A 19,096-nucleotide genomic window follows, 5' to 3' on the forward strand; every position below is an offset into this window, starting at 1 on the left:
AGGCTCAGCAAGCCTGACGTAACACCCTGGACCAGAGCTACTACAGTCCTCTGACCCGTCTTCCTGTACAGGAGCACACTCCATAACGTCAGTTAGTCTTTTCACACAGTGCACCTCGAGAAAAAGAAAAACAGCACAAAAGGCTAAACTGGGGAAAATATATAGACATCTCGAAATGATACAAAATAAATTATGCTTAAAGAAAAAAAACATCTGGTAATAAAATAAATTAAGGCATGCAAAAGAAAGTCAACCTAAGAGATTTGGATATGTTTTTTCTTTTCTTTTTTAAGCCAAATGTCCATCGATTGTTAGAACATCTTCCCATTTAAATGGAAGAACCAGGTAAGTCCTCAGGAAGGTAGCTGCCAAAACAAAATTCAAATCCACTGGAATAATAAGTAACAGGCTCTGAGCGTTTAAAAGGCTGAATATTTACATACGTGTTCTATGCTCGAGCTTTAAGAGTCAAGTATTTACATACGTGTTCTGTGCATCATGCGTGTCGGCAGTGCAGCAAAGGAACAGCAAAACACTCATGTGACACACAGAAACATGATCGAGTGCTTTAAAACGTCCGTAAAAAAAAAGCAAAAATTAATAAAAAATTATTTTCTGACCATATCAGAAAATGTACATCACAAAACACAAATAAGTCACCTTCACTTAGCTCCTCTCCACTTCAAGGAATATGTTTCATCTTTTTAAAAAATGAACAATGTGTAAAAATTATATAAAGTGAAGACACAAAATGTCTGTTGGCTTGTAAGGTGATGGTACTGAGACGTTAGAAGTGAAAACTGTGCTGATCTGTGAGATAAAGGCAAAGTCCCAAATGGCACCCTTTTCCCTATATAGTGCACTACTTTTGACCAGAGCCCTAAGGACCCTGGGCACTATATAGGGAATAGGGTGTGGTTTGGGAGGCAACCAGAGAGCCGTGGTTCTAAGGCTGAGCCTGACACTTTAAGGCTTTGCAGTAAACATCCGATGTGAAAACAAACACTGGCCCTCCTTCCTCATACTGAATTATGACGTGTTGATGTTAAGTAGCTTAGTAGCTAAAGCCAGCATGGACACATTGACATGCAGAGACAGACACACACACACAAAATCTCAACATACACAATCCTCACAGAACACACGCACAATCAATTGTTCAATTAAACAGACCCTATGCCCCTTCCGGTTTCATATTTTAGTTAGACATTTTCTAAGGTTTCTTGGCAGCGTTACATGGTGTGTCTCCCACCACACCCCCAGCCCCCCTCTGCCCTGCTTTGGGGTCCCAGTTGGAGTGTGAGGGGGTGTGAAGGGGTCAGGGATGGGGTAGGGGCCGTGGGGGTCAGAGTTCAGTAGTCTGTGATGGGGGCCAGGTCAGGGTGCAGGTCCACGGTGATGTTCTTGTACAGAGAGCTCAAGGAGATCTCAGGGATGTAATTGAGGTTGTTCAGTCCATCCAGGTTCTGCCTCTCTTTGGAATACCTCAGTAGCTTGTACCTGGAGAGAGAGGAAAGAGGGGGTGGAGGACGATTATGTAGCAGTTAACATTTATACCGACAGTCACAGTTCGAAATGGCACCCTATTCCCTAGATATAAATACATATTCCCTAGGGGCCCTGATCAAAAGTAGTTCACTGTGTAAGGAATAGGGTGCCATTTCAGGTGCAGACACAGGGAGGAGAGGAGATGAAGCTAGCAGTTACTGTAGGATTTATACCTGGAGTCACAGTGAGAGGAGAGGAAGAGGATTGGCCTAGTTAGTGTAGTGGAAACATGAGAGAAGGTGATATACTTGGCGCTGAGGCCCAGCGTGATGACTCAATCACGATTTATGACACTGTTTGGATGGCAGACCATTTGTGGGCGATCACAGGGGTCAAACACACCTTATCTGTGGTAATCTCTGGGACGAGATGTTCCCACAGAACCCTGGGAGCATAGACACGTTGGTGTGAAGACTGCTGAAAAATGTTGAGGAAATTACTGTTACTGTGTGAATTCAGTTGTCATGTTTGGATTGTTTCAAGAGTTAATAAAAGAGCTCCGAATTTTGATACATTTTATTGTACTGTAAGTGCTATGGATTTGTTTTTACAGGGAAACTTATTTTGTTCGTCGGACGGCAGATAGTTCAAAATAACTAACATGTAACATGCAACAGAGTTAGTACTCCTGAGTGGCGCAGTGGTCTAAGGCACTGCATCGCAGTGCTAACTGTGCCACTAGAGATCCTGGTTCGAATCCAGGCTCTGTCGCAGCCGACCGGGAGACTCATGGGCGGCGCACAATTGGCCCAGCGTCATCCAGGGTAGGGGAGGGAATGGCCGGCAGGGATGTAGCTCAGTTGATAGAGCATGGCGTTTGCAACGCCAGGGTTGTGGGTTCGATTCCCACGGGGGGCCAGTATATAAAAAAAAAGAAGATATGTATTCACTAAGTGTAAGTCGCTCTGGATAAGAGCGTCTGCTAAATGACTAAAATGTAAATGTAAGTTAGGAAGGACGTGGTCCTCTGTAGCTCAGCTGGTAGAGCACGGCGCTTGTAACGCCAAGGTAGTGGGTTCGATCCCCGGGACCACCCATACACAAAAATGTATGCACGCATGACTGTAAGTCGCTTTGGATAAAAGCGTCTGCTAAATGGTATATTATTATTATTATATTACCTAATTTGTTTAATATTAATAATTATATACTGTTCTACTAATGCTGTGTTTTTGTAAAGGGATGGTTTCTACTCCAGCTACCTGCAGCTAGTCTAGGCGTGTGGTCAAGGACATGCGTTTTACTCGAGATATGAGCCTCTGAAGCTTGGCCTGGCAATTGATTTAGGGATATCTAGGTGATAAAACCATCAGCCACATTCCATTCTATGATTAGTGGTGTGTGAGAGGGAGATGTCTCTGGCCTGACTGAGCCTGAATGTGGGGTGAATGTTGATAAGAACCTTGTCTTGGGGGCCAAACCCTGATTTCCATACAATGAGAACATTTTACATTTACATTTTAGTCATTTAGCAGACGCTCTTATCCAGAGCGACTTACTTTATTAATTTTTTCTTTTTTGTATTTTTTATTGTTATTATTATTATTATTTATTATTTTTTTTGTCTATTTTTTTTATTATACTGGTCCCCCGTGGGAATCGAACCCACAACCCTGGCGTTGCAAACGCCATGCTCTATCAACTGAGCTACATCCCTGCCGGCCATTCCCTCCCCTACCCTGGACGACGCTGGGCCAATTGTGCGCCGCCCATGAGTCTCCCGGTCGCGGCCGGCTGCGACAGAGCCTGGATTCGAACCAGGATCTCTAGTGGCACAGTTAGCACTGCGATGCAGTGCCTTAGACCACTGCGCCACTCAGGAGGTTAGTGTAGTGAGAGAACAGTCTTCATAGCAGACACTGTCTGCTGTGAATTATTCATTTCTTTCATACAAATCCTAACCTTTTGACTCATTCCACACATCTGCCGTTTGTCATGTAGACTGAGGGTGTACCTTTGCTATAAAATATATTTGTATTGTCTGTATGTTGACCAGCCTCACTTACTACCGTATTAATACATTTTGAATAAAGTAATATCCTGATTGATGATTGACTTTCTCTCCTCATTATTGATTAGAATTTCCACGACACTAGATAGGTCTTGCCATAGATTTTCAAGCAGATTTAAGTCAAAACTGTAACTCCGCCACTCAGGAACATTCACTGTCTTCTTGGTAAGCAATTCCAGTGTAGATTTGGCCTTGTGTTTTAGGTTATTGTCCTGCTGAAAGGTACATTCATCTCCCAGTGTCTGGGGGAAAGCAGACTGAACCAGGTTTTCCTCTAAGATTTTGCTTGTGCTTAGCTCCAATCCATTTCTTATTATCCTGAAAAGCTCCCCAGTCCTTAACGATTACAAGCATACCCATAACATGATGTAGCCACCCCTATGCTTGAAAATATGGAGCGCGGTACTCAGTAATGTGTAGTGTTGGATTTGTCCCAAACATAACACTTTGTATTCAGGACAAAAAGTGAATTGCTTTGCCACATTTTTTGCAGTATTACTTTGGTGCCTTGTTGCAAACAGGATGGATGTTTTGGAATATTTTTGTTCTGTACAAGTTTCTTTCTTTACACTCTGTCAATTAGGTTAGTATTGTGGAGTAACTACAATGTTGTTGATGCATCCTCAGTTCTCTCCCATCACAGCCATTAAACTCTAACTGTTTTAAAGTCACCATTGGCCTCATGGTGAAATCCCTGAGCGGTTCCCTCTCTGGCAACAGAGTTAGGAAGGACGCCTGTATCTTTGTAGTGACTGGGTGTATTGATACACCATCCAAAGTGTAATTAAGAACTTCACGATGCTCAAAGGGATATTCAATGTCTGCTTTTTTTTTTTTTACCCATCTACCAATAGGTGGCCTTATTTGCGAGGCATTGGAAAACCTCCCTGGTCTTTGTGGATTAATCTGTGTTTGAAATTCACTGCTCGACTGAGGGACCTTACAGATAATTGTATGTGTGGGGTACAGAGATGAGATAGTCATTCAAAAATCATCTTAAACACTATTATTGCACACAGAGAGTCCATGCAACTTATTATGCGACTTGTTAAGCAAATCTTTACTCCTGAACTTATTTAGGCTTGCCATAACAAAGGGGTTGAATACTTATTGACTCAAGACATTTCAGCTTTTCATTTATTTGCAAACATTTCTAAAAACGTAATTCCACTTTGACATTATGGGATGTTGCGTTTAGGCCAGTGACAACAAAACAAAACAAAATAATCCAATTTTATCCATTTTAAATTCAGACTGTAACACAACAACATTTGGAAAAAGTCAAGGGGTTTCAATACTTTCTGAAGGCACTGTAAGTCTTAGCTTATTGGTGATAGTCATTAACTCTGAGTAGTCTGTAATGTATCATGTATTTCATGTACACTGTAATTGTTTGAGTGTTCATTATTTTGTGACTAATAAATTATATTAGTTGAATTGAATAAATGCATTCCTCGTTTTACGGAGTAATTATTTGATTGACTATACGCTTATAATTTAGTAGGTCTATTGGTAGTTATTTACACCAGTGGTTCCCAACCATTTTCATTTAACGGGCAAGTTAAACACATGTTCATTATAGTCATTCTGAGAGGTGATGTAAGGCTCGCTACCTTGACTAGATTCCTTCAGAGACGCACAGCCAGTTGCATTTATTCACATAATATTGGCGTCTGATTGATAATGTAGTTTATTATTATATTCAACATAATGGTTGAATAATTTACACCAACCTACAATAGCACTTAGTATTGACACCGAATCAATTATACACACACACCACCACAGGGATCCTTAGTTAACATTAGCATAATGACACCAGGGGGATCCTTAGTTAGCATTAATGCTAATGACATTAAGCGGATCCTTAGTTAGCTTTAACATTTGATTTGACTTATTAGGATCCCGATTAGCCGACGCCAATGGCGACAGCTAGTCTTACTGTGGTCCGAAATATAACGAAAAAGACATTACAGACAAAATACTTTACAATTTACATACATTTTAAAACATTAACATGTAGTGTGTGCATCTATCAGTTACACATACAGTGCATTCGGAAAGCATTCAGACCCCTTGACTTTTTCCACATTTTGTTACGTTAGACTTATTTTTAAATGGATTAAATAAAACATTTTCCTCATCAATCTACACATAACTACAAATCAAAAACAGGTTTTTATACATTTTTGCAGCTTGTGCTCTAGTTGCAGAAGGAAAACCCTAACCCCAAGAGGGAAACTCTCTCCTTCCCACTCTCCTCCTCTGAACCCCAGGAACAGGGAGTAGCTGCTGCATGTGTAACAGCTAATGGGGATCCTAATAAACTAAACTCTGTCCCTCTCTGTATTTGAACCCTATACCATGCTGAGGGGTTGCCTTCATAGCCCTCAGTGCTCTTGGACAGAGTTACTCTGGGGGCTATATGAGGATGAGACCTGGTTGACTTGAGTAAAGAGACATATGACTGTCAACAGGGCAAAAGGGACTTGGCCAATGAACGGGGGGTTAAATAACTCAATGCTGGCAGAGCAAACACCTACACTGACACAAGCCCTGGAAGGAAAGCAACCCTTATTCTACTGATCATAGCTCTGTGTACACCAAGGCTAGCAGGACTACAGAATTGTGATAGTAAGAAAGTCCGAAATATTTTGCACAGTTGAATGTTCCATGAGTACAATAACATTACATTTATTGTTAAGATGAATAGATGCAATGTAAAATTAACACAAATAAAACTACATTTAAATGCAGTGACATCCCCTGCCTTCAGAGGGCGCTGGACAACCTGCTCAATTGGGGAGTAATAGATGAGGTAGCAGCTGCATTCAAGTAGCGGGTAACAATGAACCCTATAAGGAGATAAGTAACCCTTAACAGCTAGATAATGTTCTAGGTATAATTTCCTAAAGCACTGGAGCAAAGGTGTATTGAAAGAGCGAAGCTAATGTGCTGTTTAAGGTAATGTTAGGTAAACATTCTTTGACATGGTGACGCCACCGGCGATGCACTGCTAATGCGTGTGTGTTACTGACCTGCCGAGGAACTGCACTTCTCCTCGGTGGTGGTGTGGGATGGACTTGTATTTACCCATCTCTCCCTCCGGCCTCGTGACGTTCAGACCAGCATAGTGCACTCTGGGAGAGAGAGGGACAAATAAAGCCTTTCACTAAGTTACCCAATCAGATAATACATGTCTGTCTCTCTCAAACACACAGTCAACTGACAAACTCACTGACCTGTTCCAGAGGTCATCGTCCTCTCCTCCCCAGCCCCAGAATGCATTGGGAAAGCCGTTGATCTTGCGGAACTGCTCCACTGTGAGTCCACTCACGCCCCCGAAGAACTCACTGTAGGGTAGTCTGTGCAAAACACACACAGACACAGACACCGTTACACATACACACCTGTAACACGCATCACACATCAACACAGACAGGGGACAGACAGACAAATACATAGCCTACCTCTGCCTGGGGAGAGAGTGAGTTTTGAACGAAACGACAGAAAGGAAAAATTAAAGAGAGAACCCTTACCAGTCAGTATCACAGGTAAGCATCAAGCAACAAAGAACAAGTCTGGCTGTGTTACAACACACATATAGACACACACAATTATGTTTTCAGACAATGTACAATACAGCCATCAAATTTAGAACAGACACACACATAACCAGAGCGGAAAATCTGTTCAGAAATTAAGACTTCATGACAACATGATTAGCCTTCAAGCCTGTGTTTTACAGTCTGTTTAACTGAAGCTGTTTATTCCCAAATCATTCTCACATTGAACAAGAAACTCAGAGAAAATCATGCGCACATTCATTATTTCCTTTTGTTGTAGAAATAAGTCTGTAAAGAAAGAAAAGCAACATGTAAAATATATAAACAATAATGAACATAAATAATCAACAACAAAGAGAGACTCTTCAGTACATGTCTCCCGGGTTATGGGAGAGCATCAACTCTCCATATCTCATCTTCAGTCACTAAACAAGGTCAGAGGTCCTATTTTCCCCTTGAGAGAGGAGGCAGTGTACTGAAGTGCTTTTCTAAGTGTTTCTTGGAAGATGTGCCTGCAGCATTTACTTGTTGACACACCAACTAGTCAGGTCATGACAAGGTCACTTGTGACTTGCTGTGTGCCCTTGGCGTGTTGACTTCCGTGCCTTTGGCGTGTTCAGTGACTTACAGGTACATGTACTTGTCCAGTTTGGCTGCGAAGTGGCGAGGCATCTGACCACAGCCGTAGTAGTTACGGTCGTTCTCTGGGATGTGGTCGACGTCGTGGAACACCAGACAGTCCCAGTCCAGATCCTTCATGGCCTCCAGGAAACCCACGTTAAACAACATGGCTCTGTTGAAGGGCTGCATCCCAGACTGTAGGAGAGAGAGAGGGGGTAAGACACATAAACAACACAGCTCAGTCTACATCATAGATTCTATATTTCTCACCAGTGGGTGGCAGAGTTGACAAAACAAAGAGACCGAATAGTATGCACTCACTAACTGTAAGTCGCTCTGGATAAGAGCGTCTGCTAAATGACTAAAATGTAAAATGTGAATAGGATGACTGAGAATAAATGTAGGCAGTAACAACAGATCTTGTTTACAGACAAACAGAAAGTGGTGTTACCTGCTCGATGACGTAGTATGCAAACTGCAGTCTCTGTCTCTGCAGCATGGGGGTGAGGTGCTGGAACAGGATGGGAAGGTGCTCGTGGCGGTTACGGAACGGGATCAGGATGGCTACCTACACAGGGAGCAGGACAGAGGAGTGGACAGTCAGAGCAGGACAGACAGAGCAGGACAGGCAGAGCAGGGCAGTCAGAGCAGGGCAGTCAGAGCAGGACAGACAGAGCAGGACAGACAGAGCAGGACAGACAGAGCAGGGCAGTCAGAGCAGGACAGTCAGAGCAGGACAGTCAGAGCAGGACAGTCAGAGCAGGACAGAGGAGTGGACAGACAGAGCAGGACAGTCAGAGCAGGACAGGCAGAGCAGGACAGTCAGAGCAGGACAGGCAGAGCAGGACAGTCAGAGCAGGACAGAGGAGTGGACAGACAGAGCAGGACAGTCAGAGCAGGACAGACAGAGCAGGACAGGCAGAGCAGGACAGACAGAGCAGGACAGGCAGAGCAGGACAGGCAGAGCAGGACAGACAGAGCAGGACAGTCAGAGCAGGACAGGCAGAGCAGGACAGGCAGAGCAGGACAGACAGAGCAGGACAGGCAGAGCAGGACAGGCAGAGCAGGACAGGCAGAGCAGGACAGTCAGAGCAGGACAGACAGAGCAGGACAGTCAGAGCAGGACAGGCAGAGCAGGACAGACAGAGCAGGACAGTCAGAGCAGGACAGACAGAGCAGGACAGACAGAGCAGGACAGGCAGAGCAGGACAGACAGAGCAGGACAGTCAGAGCAGGACAGGCAGAGCAGGACAGTCAGAGCAGGACAGACAGAGCAGGACAGTCAGAGCAGGACAGGCAGAGCAGGACAGACAGAGCAGGACAGTCAGAGCAGGACAGGCAGACCAGGACAGTCAGACACAACCACAACATGTATAAGCTCATGTGTTTCTAATACAGAGGAATCAGAAGATATGCGTCTAATAGAACAAAATAAAGACAGGTGTATACAAATATGGCTACAGTTCAATGTCTTTATCTATAACAGAGATAAGAACAAAAGTAGTAAAATAACTGAAATGCACACACTGACACACACACTGTCATACATGTCCACAGTCATACCTTCCAGCGTGGTTTGCAGTCCTTGGGTTTCCAGTGGCCACCGAACTGAACATCCAGATACTTAGAGAACTTCAGATCAATCTCCTCCATAGGGATCTCAGTCATATTCACATCTATAGGACCCTCTGAGAATACACAACACACACACCTGTTTAACAAACATAAACATCATCACTACTATACACAGCTATGGGGAAGGACAGCCTACAGAGAAGGCACCACATTTAACTATAGATTGTCATACTGTCAGTAATCACAGGTTTTCAAACCATGTGGGCAGAAAAAAAGACACACATCACGCATTGACATAAACACAGTGGTAGGACTAAAGCTGGAATAGACCCAGGCCTGTCATTGCAAACCAAATGTGATTAAAGTCTAATTGAACTAATAAAGAAAATTGAGGCCGAAGCACTAGACAGACAGAGGGGTGTGTGTGGATACACACTGAGTATACAAAACATTAGGATATTGAGTTGCACCCGCTTTTGCACTCAGAACAGTGGATTAAGTGGATTTAACAAGTCACATCAATAAGGGATCATAGCTTTGACCTGGATTCACCTGGTCAGTCTGTCATGGAAAGAGCAGGTGTTCCTAATGTTTTGTACACTCAGTGTATGTGTGCACGCGCACCATAGAACACTCCTCCAATATGTCTTCAGATTTCACTGATAGCACAGAGGGGATTATGGGTAATGCAATACATTTAACTGTAGCCAAAGCATCCATCTAGATCTAACCAGTGTGATAAGCCACACTGTCTAGAGATGGATCGGCAGTGTGACAAAGACGAGAGAGAGAGAGAGAAAGAGAGAGGAGGCACAAAGATACACCAAAGAGTAGCTTATCTCATGAGAGTTGTTCCATAATATCATCACCTGATCTCAGTAAGATACTCTCTCAGTTGGCAAACTGATGGTTTGAAGGTTAGTGTTCTGGTTACTTACTCATAGAAGGTAAGCGTTCTGGGCAGGGGAGGTTCTGGGCATATGTGAAGTTCTCAGGGAGGTATGTGGTTGGCTGAACCATATATTCACTGGAGTTACTGCCATCTGGGTAATCTACAGAAACAAACAACAATATTTTTCTTTTGACTTTTCCATCTTCCCCCTTTTAGGTAGCTAAGAGAGGGATCATGCTGATTAATAGGTAGTGGAGGGGAGTAGACAGCGGTTCAACCAACATGAGACAAAGTGCAGCCAAAAATCACAAGAACTTCAGAAGGAAAATAGCAGCAACTCTCACTCCCTTTAGATTGTGAGCGAGGGCTATTCTTGTGATTTTTTGGCTGCCCACTGTCCCATGTTGGTTGAAGCACTGTCTAGCCTACTACCCTCCTAATACTTGAGGTTGGCCAGACGGGTCGGTGGGACGGGGGTCTCCAATCCAACTCACCTGTGCCGTTGAGGGTACTGTTCTTATTGGTGTAGAGTCTGATCATCTGGCCAATGGTCCTCACGTTATCCCTCAACATGATACCCTGGGCCTGCACCATGAAGAAGTAGGTGTTGGCTGAGAGAGGGAGAGAGGGAAGAGGGTGGAGAGAGAGATGGAGGTAGGAGGTAAGAAGAGGGAGACGGGGAGAGAGAAGGGGAATACAGGTGCAGGGACATAGAGCGAGAGAGAGAGAGAGAGAGAGAGATAGGATGGTAGAGAGATGGAGGACGATGAGGTGGAGGGGGAATAAAGGTCCAGGGAGGAAGAGAGAGAGAGGGAGAGAAAGAGGAAGCGAGGAGAGTGAAATCAGAAGTCTGTTTGACTGGTTCAATTACACCCCCTTCACGTACCAGTCTAGTGACTCCTAAGTGCAGTGACAGTAAATTAGCGGACTTCTCATTTCATCAGCGTTAAAGCTTTCTCTCCCTCAGTCTCTTGGCCATACAGGAACAACCTTCGCTGTCACCAGCCCAATGCCACGGTTTAACTCCCAGCAGCAGCTAGTGATGAGACGCACGGGCCAGCGGGCAAGATAAGAGGAAATCACCATCTCACTCTGCGTCCTAAATAGCACCCTATAGTGTGCACTATACTATGGGCTCCGGTCAAAAGTAGTGCACTATATAGGGACTAGGGTGCCATCTGGGGCGCAATCTCAGTCCCACGGTCGACTACGGACAGATAGAAGGGCCAGCCCAGAGCAGAGGCAGCTAGGGCTCTGAATCATTTAGCATTTACCACTATTCACTACTGCAGCAAAACTGCCAGGATGCACACACACAACTCATCAGTTTACACACTCACGCATTTCATCAATTACAAACACACACACGGTCTCTACATCGCCACAAACTCACACACAGAGACACCACACACTCCCAGCCCCGCATTCAAGCACACCCTCTGCATGATTTGCTTTATCACCCATTACAGAGGACTAAGTTGATCCTGTGTGGCAGTTCAGTTCTTTGATCATTATAAGGATGCCAGCCTGCCACGGCAAACAATAACAGTGTTGTTGAATAATGGATTCCAGAAGTATGCCTCCCTATCGGTCTGCAGTGTGTGCGTGAGCATGCGTACCCTGTGTATGTGTACAGCGTGCAAGCATTTTCGTGTGTATACATGAGTGTACCCACTTTGTTAAAAAGGAGAGTGCTCAGAGGCGATAAGAGTCTTATCAGAAGCAGCCAAACTATCTTGGACCAGAGAGGGAGAGGAGGGGCGAGAGGACAGGTCAAGCACTACGAGCCCATTACACTCTGTGCAGTCTTGCCAACTCCTATGGTCATTGCCATGCTAAACATTTATGTAGTGTTTCAGGATTTCTATGAAATATGACCTATAATTACTTAAAATATTAGGGAAATAGTTGTCCTACCAAAAAAAGGTAATTAAGTATGTAAAAAAACAGCTTTTCTGTGTTGGAATGGTGTGTGTGTTCCCCAACAACAGAATGGTGTGGGCGTATACCAGTAGTTAAAAATATTCATGCAAGTACACCGCTGATTGGCCAGCTCATCCTCCTCAGGAGTATGACATTCTCTATGAGGAAATAGCAAGCTTTTCATTTTTTTTTCTTTAATAGTCTTTGAGGTACAAGTTTGAGGAGGGTTTTTTAAAGTGTTTTTTCTCCAATTTATGCTTTGGCCACAAATATGAGTATAGGATGAGTGAAAACATTATTTGGGTATGAGTTAACAGAATATTAACTTTTAAGTGAGATTTTCACTGGACAGTTACTTTAACAGCACGAACAAGTCTGGGACCAGGTTAGTGTCTCCTGGCTGTCTGTGTTGTCCTGGTCAAAACAGTGCTGCAGAACAGTAGTTATTATAATCAGCACTATGTCCATAATGTGATCCTTATGGCCTAGCAGTAGTCATAACACTCACTGTATCATTCCTAGTTACAGTGTGTGACTATGGACTTAGGCTTAACAGCTGGTTAACTAGGTGTAAACAAAAGCAAACAAAGGCCCAAGTAATTTTAGCTACTGATACGCTATAGGGATTTTGCCCCTGGGACCACGAATTTGCTGATCAAAGAAAAACAAATGGTTCCAAAATAACTTTCAAGACAAGTGTAAGCCTACTTGGAAACAGCTGGTCTATTGCCATCTTAGTAAGCATTGGCTGATGGTATAGACATGGGTCCTATTCTAGGTTACCTTGCTCACTCTCTAGTCATGTGAAATAAATATAGACCTATCATTTTAGATGTACCCTAGCTACTAAACCAGCTAGCTAGGAGGGTTGGTCATGTGGCTCTACCGGCTGGCTCTGTCAATGGTTTGTGAATGGGAACAACCCCATATTCCCACCATGGCATGGCCCAACACCATGACAGATGTTTATAAAAGATTGTCGCCAATGAGCGTATATGCCCCTTATGTTTCACATCAGTAATAAAAAATATTTCAAATAAAAAATATACATTTAGCTATCTACTGTAGCAGTTTTGCACATATCCACAAGCTGTGTGTGGTAGTACTGTAGCAACATATAACGGCGCAATCATCCAGATGACTAGGTAACTAGATCGATAAGATAAGGTACCGGTTCACTAACTAATCCTAATACGTTGTAAACGGATAGCTAGCTTGTCCAATTTCCCACACAGTCACAATGAATGAACTCTAATTAGAATAACGTTAGCAAGCTAGCCAGCCAGCTAGCTAACTAGGTAGCCACCTAGCTAGCAGCAAGCTAATTAGTAACGTTAGCCAGCTAGTTGGCAGGAAAGCATCCCTGATGATGCCAAGGTTGGGTAGTTAGCTATAAGATAACATTAGTTGATCATGTTTAGCTAGCTAATGAACTCACCTATTCCAGGAGCAACATATATGAAGTAGAGGCAAGTCGTAGACATGGAGAAGAAAAAAATGAAGGCCAAAAAGGAGCGGTTCGATACCCGCAGCAGCCGCCTCCAATTCACCATATTTGTTTCTGATTAGCCGCTAATCCCATAAAAGATACTGTTTGAATAAAAGATGACCATAAACTGATATGCTAAAAGTAGATGATATGGTCATCCAAAATCAATGCAACGACACAACCCGCATCATTTGAGTCGGTGATGCAGCGAAAAGGGTAATACTAGGCTAGCTACTCAGGCTCCCCAATCCTGGTTTTCCCCTGTCAAGAAATGTCCAGATCGAAAAAAAAAAGGCCTGCATCAGGCACTGCCAAGCTTCAAAGAACACCGTCCATCGGGCATAGTGAAACCATTATCTACTGATTTGGGTAGACAAATAGCTAATACTGGCACATTTCTTAAGAATACTCGCTATACTGATCCATGTTTAGACATGTATTTCTCGCCTGGCGACGAAGATTTAAAAAATGACCATCGGGTGGAAGCGGGTCTGCACCGCTGCCTCCTCCCACCATACACAAGTCTCGACTATGTTTCCAAAACACTCACACTTGGCAAGCTACTTCACCAAATCGTGCATGGAATCCAATACCAGTGAGCGGTTTAGCAGGGATATCGGGAGATTCTGATTGCACCAGATAAACATTGATGATGGAAGCCCATTCCCCCCACGATTTTTTAAAACGTAGATACTATCTCAAAATGTTGAGATACTATGTCAAAATACTATCTCAAATTTCGAGATACTATGTCAAAATTTCGAGATACTACTTCGAAATTTCAGATAAGTAAGTCAACATTTTGAGATATTAAAATTGTGAAACGTCTGGGGTCCTTGAGGAGAGGTTTGAGAACCACTGGGCTAACCTAACCAGGTAAAACTCCGGACCCTAGTTGGAGGGTATGACATAGTAATAAATCAACTGTAAAACGGTTTTATATGGGCTATGATGGAACCAGAGTTTTTCTAATCAGGTCATATGGTTTGGAAAAATTATTATAAACTGGGTGGTTTGAGTCCTGAATTCTGATTGGCCTAATCGCCCAACATCAGTGCCAGACATCACTAATGCTCTTGTGGCTGAATGGAAGCAAGTCCCCGCAGCAATGTTCCAACATCTAGTGGAAAGCCTTCCCAGAAGAGTGGAGGCTGTTATATCAGCAAAGTGGGCACCAACTCCATATTAATACCCATAATTTTGGAATGAGATATTCGACGAGCAGGTGTCCACATACACTGCTAGGAAAATACGCATATTTTCTTTATACAGATTCTAGAATTTCCGCATGAATATCTGTCGCCAGTTGGATAAAAACCTAGCTAAAGACTGTAAAAAAGTAGCCCAATTTGCTTGAAAACTGCGAACATGGCAACACCACATGCAATTTTGCCAGAGCTAAAAAACTGGGATGGGTTTCCCAAAAGCATCATAGCACTAAAATCATCTTAATGGTTTGAGTATTTTTCCAAGTGAGTAATTTTACTTCTACTTGAGTAAAAATTAATTAAAGTACCAGTAGCCTACTTCTACTTGAGTAGGATATTTCAGTAGGCTACTCTTTCCACACCTGGTGAGTGAGTGAAAGAGGGAGTTTCTGAGTGAACTTAGTTCCTACTGTACATTAATTTCCTCTCTTATTTTTCTATTTAATGCATGGAGAGGATCACGCCTAATAACGTTCAGGTAACCGTTGTGAAATGTGCTAATTATCGAGGTCAATGTTTTTATTTTAAAAGTAACTACATTATTTTTACTCAGGGTACTTTTTAAATGAGCTGCTTTCTACTTTTACTTGAGTAGTTGTTTTTACACCAGTAGTTTTACTTATACATGAGTAAGGGCCCAATTAAATTAGATCACATATAGCCGACATCTGCATAGTGGTTGTTTTGGCGATGTTTGAAGTGGAACTGCATTATTTTAGGGCTGTCAAATCCACAAGCAACCCCATGCGGTAAAGCCGGTTAGGCTATTGCTGACACTAGTGGTGCGCTGGTCAGCTGTTTGTTCACACGCACCCACCGGCACTTACTAATAATAAAGTACAAATCTGAGGCCCGCACCTAACATTGTCAGTTGGATAGGCTCTCTGCAAGATTTTGTATATTTTACGTATCATATGAATATCTTTTTCTGACTCAAATAGGGTTCCCTCGAGATCAGTGGCGGCTCCTGAAAAAATTCTCAGGAGGGGCAATTTTTCTGATGATTTAGGTGACCTACACACATTTAAAAAAAGATATGTCCAGCAACAACATGAAGACAGGGGCAGCATATAAGTCAATACCAGAAGCATTTATTGACTGATCTCAAAAGTGTTGGCTTACCAGGGTTGGTGGAGCCCTCAGTTTCATCTTTGCCTCGCAAAGCTAACTCAAACACTCCGCAAAACTTCACACACTGGATTAGCCGGCTGAGGATGTGGCGGTTCTTGCTAATGTCGTAGTAAATATATTTGTTATAGTGAATATGGAATATGATATGTTGAGTAAAATGTTGTGCTAAGATCTATTTAGGTCAGGAGCTGGTTATAAGTTCTGTTCCTATCCAATAACAATGGACAAAAGGGTCCTATCTTGTCAGCCTTGTCAGCAGGTGGCCAAGGACAACACCCACGCCATAGGCCTCTCAGTTCTTCCAACTCACGAGTTCTTGCTCTGAGGACACACACACACACAAACACACACACACACACATCATCACTGTTAAACACACACACACACACACACATCATCACTGTTAAACACACACACACACACACACACACAAAAATCCCCTCTCTTAGGCTGAACATTTGAAGACAGAGAACCCGACTCAGAGCCAATGCAACAGTGACAGTAGCCTGCAGGGGACCTCGCCCAACTCATCAGGACCAATCAGAAGATCAGAACTACTAGATTGAACCTACTTCATTTATTGCATAAAATGTCTGCACACAATGTTTCGGGGCTCTCTTCAGATAATAATAATAATAATAATAATAATAATAATAATATGCCATTTAGCAGACGCTTTTATCCAAAGCGACTTACAGTCATGCGTGCATACATTTTTGTGTATGGGTGGTCCCGGGGATCGAACCCACTACCTTGGCGTTACAAGCACCATGCTCTACCAGCTGAGCTACAGAAAGTGGATACTCATGGATGCGCATTGCAATTGTAAAATGTCAACACAATTGGAGACACCACGTCATTTTTGGAGACATGTTATTGACAGTAAACTATTGTAGATGCGACTGCTAACTAACTAAAACATTTTAGCTGGCTAGCTAATCATCTTAGCTAAATGTGGGGCAAACAATTCAGTTATTTACCGTTAATTTGAGGGATTGGGGTGAAAGAAATCGAGTTACATAGTGATACTTTACGATATACTGTATTGACAATATCGCAATATTTTAGCGCTAGTTGGCTGTACCTGCACCAAAACACCATTATTGTTCCTTCATAGCTTGTTCTCAATCTTTTCACATTGGGAGCCAATTTGTTTTCAGCACTTTTATTTCCATGACTGATCAAAACTCGTTCTCATGGCTTTCTGATCCCTCTGCAACAGACATATGGTGCGCAATAAAATCACAGTATCGAATCGCAATACGTATAGAATCATGAGACTCGCAATGCTGATGCATATATCTTATCGTGAGGTTCCTGGCAATTCCCAGCCCAAGTTCATTTGCCACAACAAATCTCTTCGCTAGCAAACGCGATGTCTTCTCCAAAACGGCAATGTGTCTCCAGCAATGTTTACTTTTTTGACGTTCTATGGCATCTCCACTTTCCAAGCATATATGACCACATGTAATATTTTGGTAAGTGATGCAAATAGTGAACTATGTAGGGCCAGGATGTAAAATATATGTAGCTGCAGCAATTTCTCTTATCTGATATGGTAAGTAATGGGGCTTAATTTATAGCTCCCTAAGAGTTTGACGAACGGGTCCGTGAACGCGATTCCAGATATATTTACCTCTGAATAAACTGCCTTTATTACACCATATCCACATCCAGTAAACTTGTGATTATCAACACTAACCTCATCGTTGTGGCGGCGGACAGCTAGCCTGTATCCCTCGTCATCCAGTTGAGTGAGTGGCAATGTCTTTTTTCGTTCGTACCAATTTTTGGAAAATCCTCGGGTGTAGGACTTTCCGCCTTTAGTAGAAACCTGTTGAATTATTAAATTTGGTCTGGGAGGTCCTAATTGTTTCGTTGCCAATTTATCTTCATTTGTTCGCCGACAAAAAGGAACTTCTTTCAAACAATCCACTCTTTTCTCAGTTACGTTCATGGTTACGTAACGTATGACGAAAGCGCGTAAGTGCAAGCCCACAGACACCCATTGAGATTGTATTGAAGGCTCTGAAATTTGAAAAAAATAGATTTTACATGGGAGTCTATGACAGAAGTTCTGGGCGATTTTCAATCTGACTGAAATCGCCCCAAAAGGGGGTGGAGCCATTTGAAGCACGACTTTAGCCTGATTCGACATTTAGTGGCAGTGTGGCACTGTGGCAGATCAGACGTATAGATTACAACACTGATAACTACTGTTGCCGTGATATAATTGATTAGAAAAAAAATCCCTTCCTTTTCCCGTTTGGCAGTGCGTCGCCCATATCGCCCTATTGAACAGGCCGTCCCTGCTCGAGATTACTCTGATGTCCAAAATATTTAAAATCAACATTTCTTGATATGAAACTTTTAAGTTGAATGTATTTGAAAATATCTACATTGGTCAGTCCAAAATTAATTTTTAATACTGTCATGGAAATAAATGTATTTCCTATTACCAAGTAATTTATGGTTTCTATGCCTTTAGTTTTCCATGTAGACCAATTTATCGGTGAATTTTGAAAAGCTATCCAAGGATTGTTCCATAGGGTTGTGTTTTTAGGGAGTGAGATTGGTTCTTGTAGAATACCTTTCATTTTCTTCTATATTGTTATAGTGTTCTTAACTATGAAGTTGTTAAATGTTTTTAGCTTTATTCTTAGAAAAAAGACATGGGGATGAGCATGCGCATCTTCAATATGTACCCATTTTTCCTTTTTAGTGCATTTAACCATATGTCGCAAGTAAAAGCCCTGGGTGGCGAGTTGATACAATTCCAAGTTTGGAATGTTAAAACCAGGAATTACTGAATTAAGTGACATATGTGTTGTCATAGTCCCCTGTAGCTCAGTTGGTAGAGCATGGCGCTTGCAACGACACGGTTGTAGGTTCGTTTCCCACGGGGGGCCAGTATGAAAAATGTATGCACTCACTAAGTGTAAGTCACTCTGGAAAAGAGCATCTGCTAAATGACGTAAATGTCATTTGTGTAAATATTCAGAGTATGAGATTATCATTCTCCTAATGTATGCCTTAAAAGCATCCAAAATTATATCAAGGGATGGCTTTTCTCAGTCTTCTATGTCTACATTTGTAATGGTTTTTATTTTTTTCACTTACGTATTTAATACA

General features: G+C 42.5%; 1 protein-coding gene across 1 annotated transcript; it reads right to left on the reverse strand.

The window, feature by feature from the left end:
- Window positions 1–146: 146 nt before the first annotated feature.
- b4galt6 (UDP-Gal:betaGlcNAc beta 1,4- galactosyltransferase, polypeptide 6) lies at window positions 147–14,158 on the reverse strand. Its single transcript, XM_084163796.1, has 9 exons — window positions 13,575–14,158; window positions 10,708–10,824; window positions 10,260–10,373; window positions 9,310–9,434; window positions 8,198–8,314; window positions 7,754–7,941; window positions 6,802–6,924; window positions 6,598–6,699; window positions 147–1,500 (listed from the first exon to the last, which is right to left on the reverse strand). Exons 1-9 carry the CDS (start codon window positions 13,687–13,689, stop codon window positions 1,353–1,355), a joined length of 1,149 nt encoding a protein of 382 aa, XP_084019922.1. The 5' UTR covers window positions 13,690–14,158; the 3' UTR covers window positions 147–1,352.
- Between the last annotated feature and the right edge of the window lie 4,938 nt (window positions 14,159–19,096).

Source organism: Coregonus lavaretus (assembly GCF_964263955.1).
Source record: "Coregonus lavaretus genome assembly, chromosome: 6".
Taxonomy (NCBI): domain Eukaryota; kingdom Metazoa; phylum Chordata; class Actinopteri; order Salmoniformes; family Salmonidae; genus Coregonus; species Coregonus lavaretus.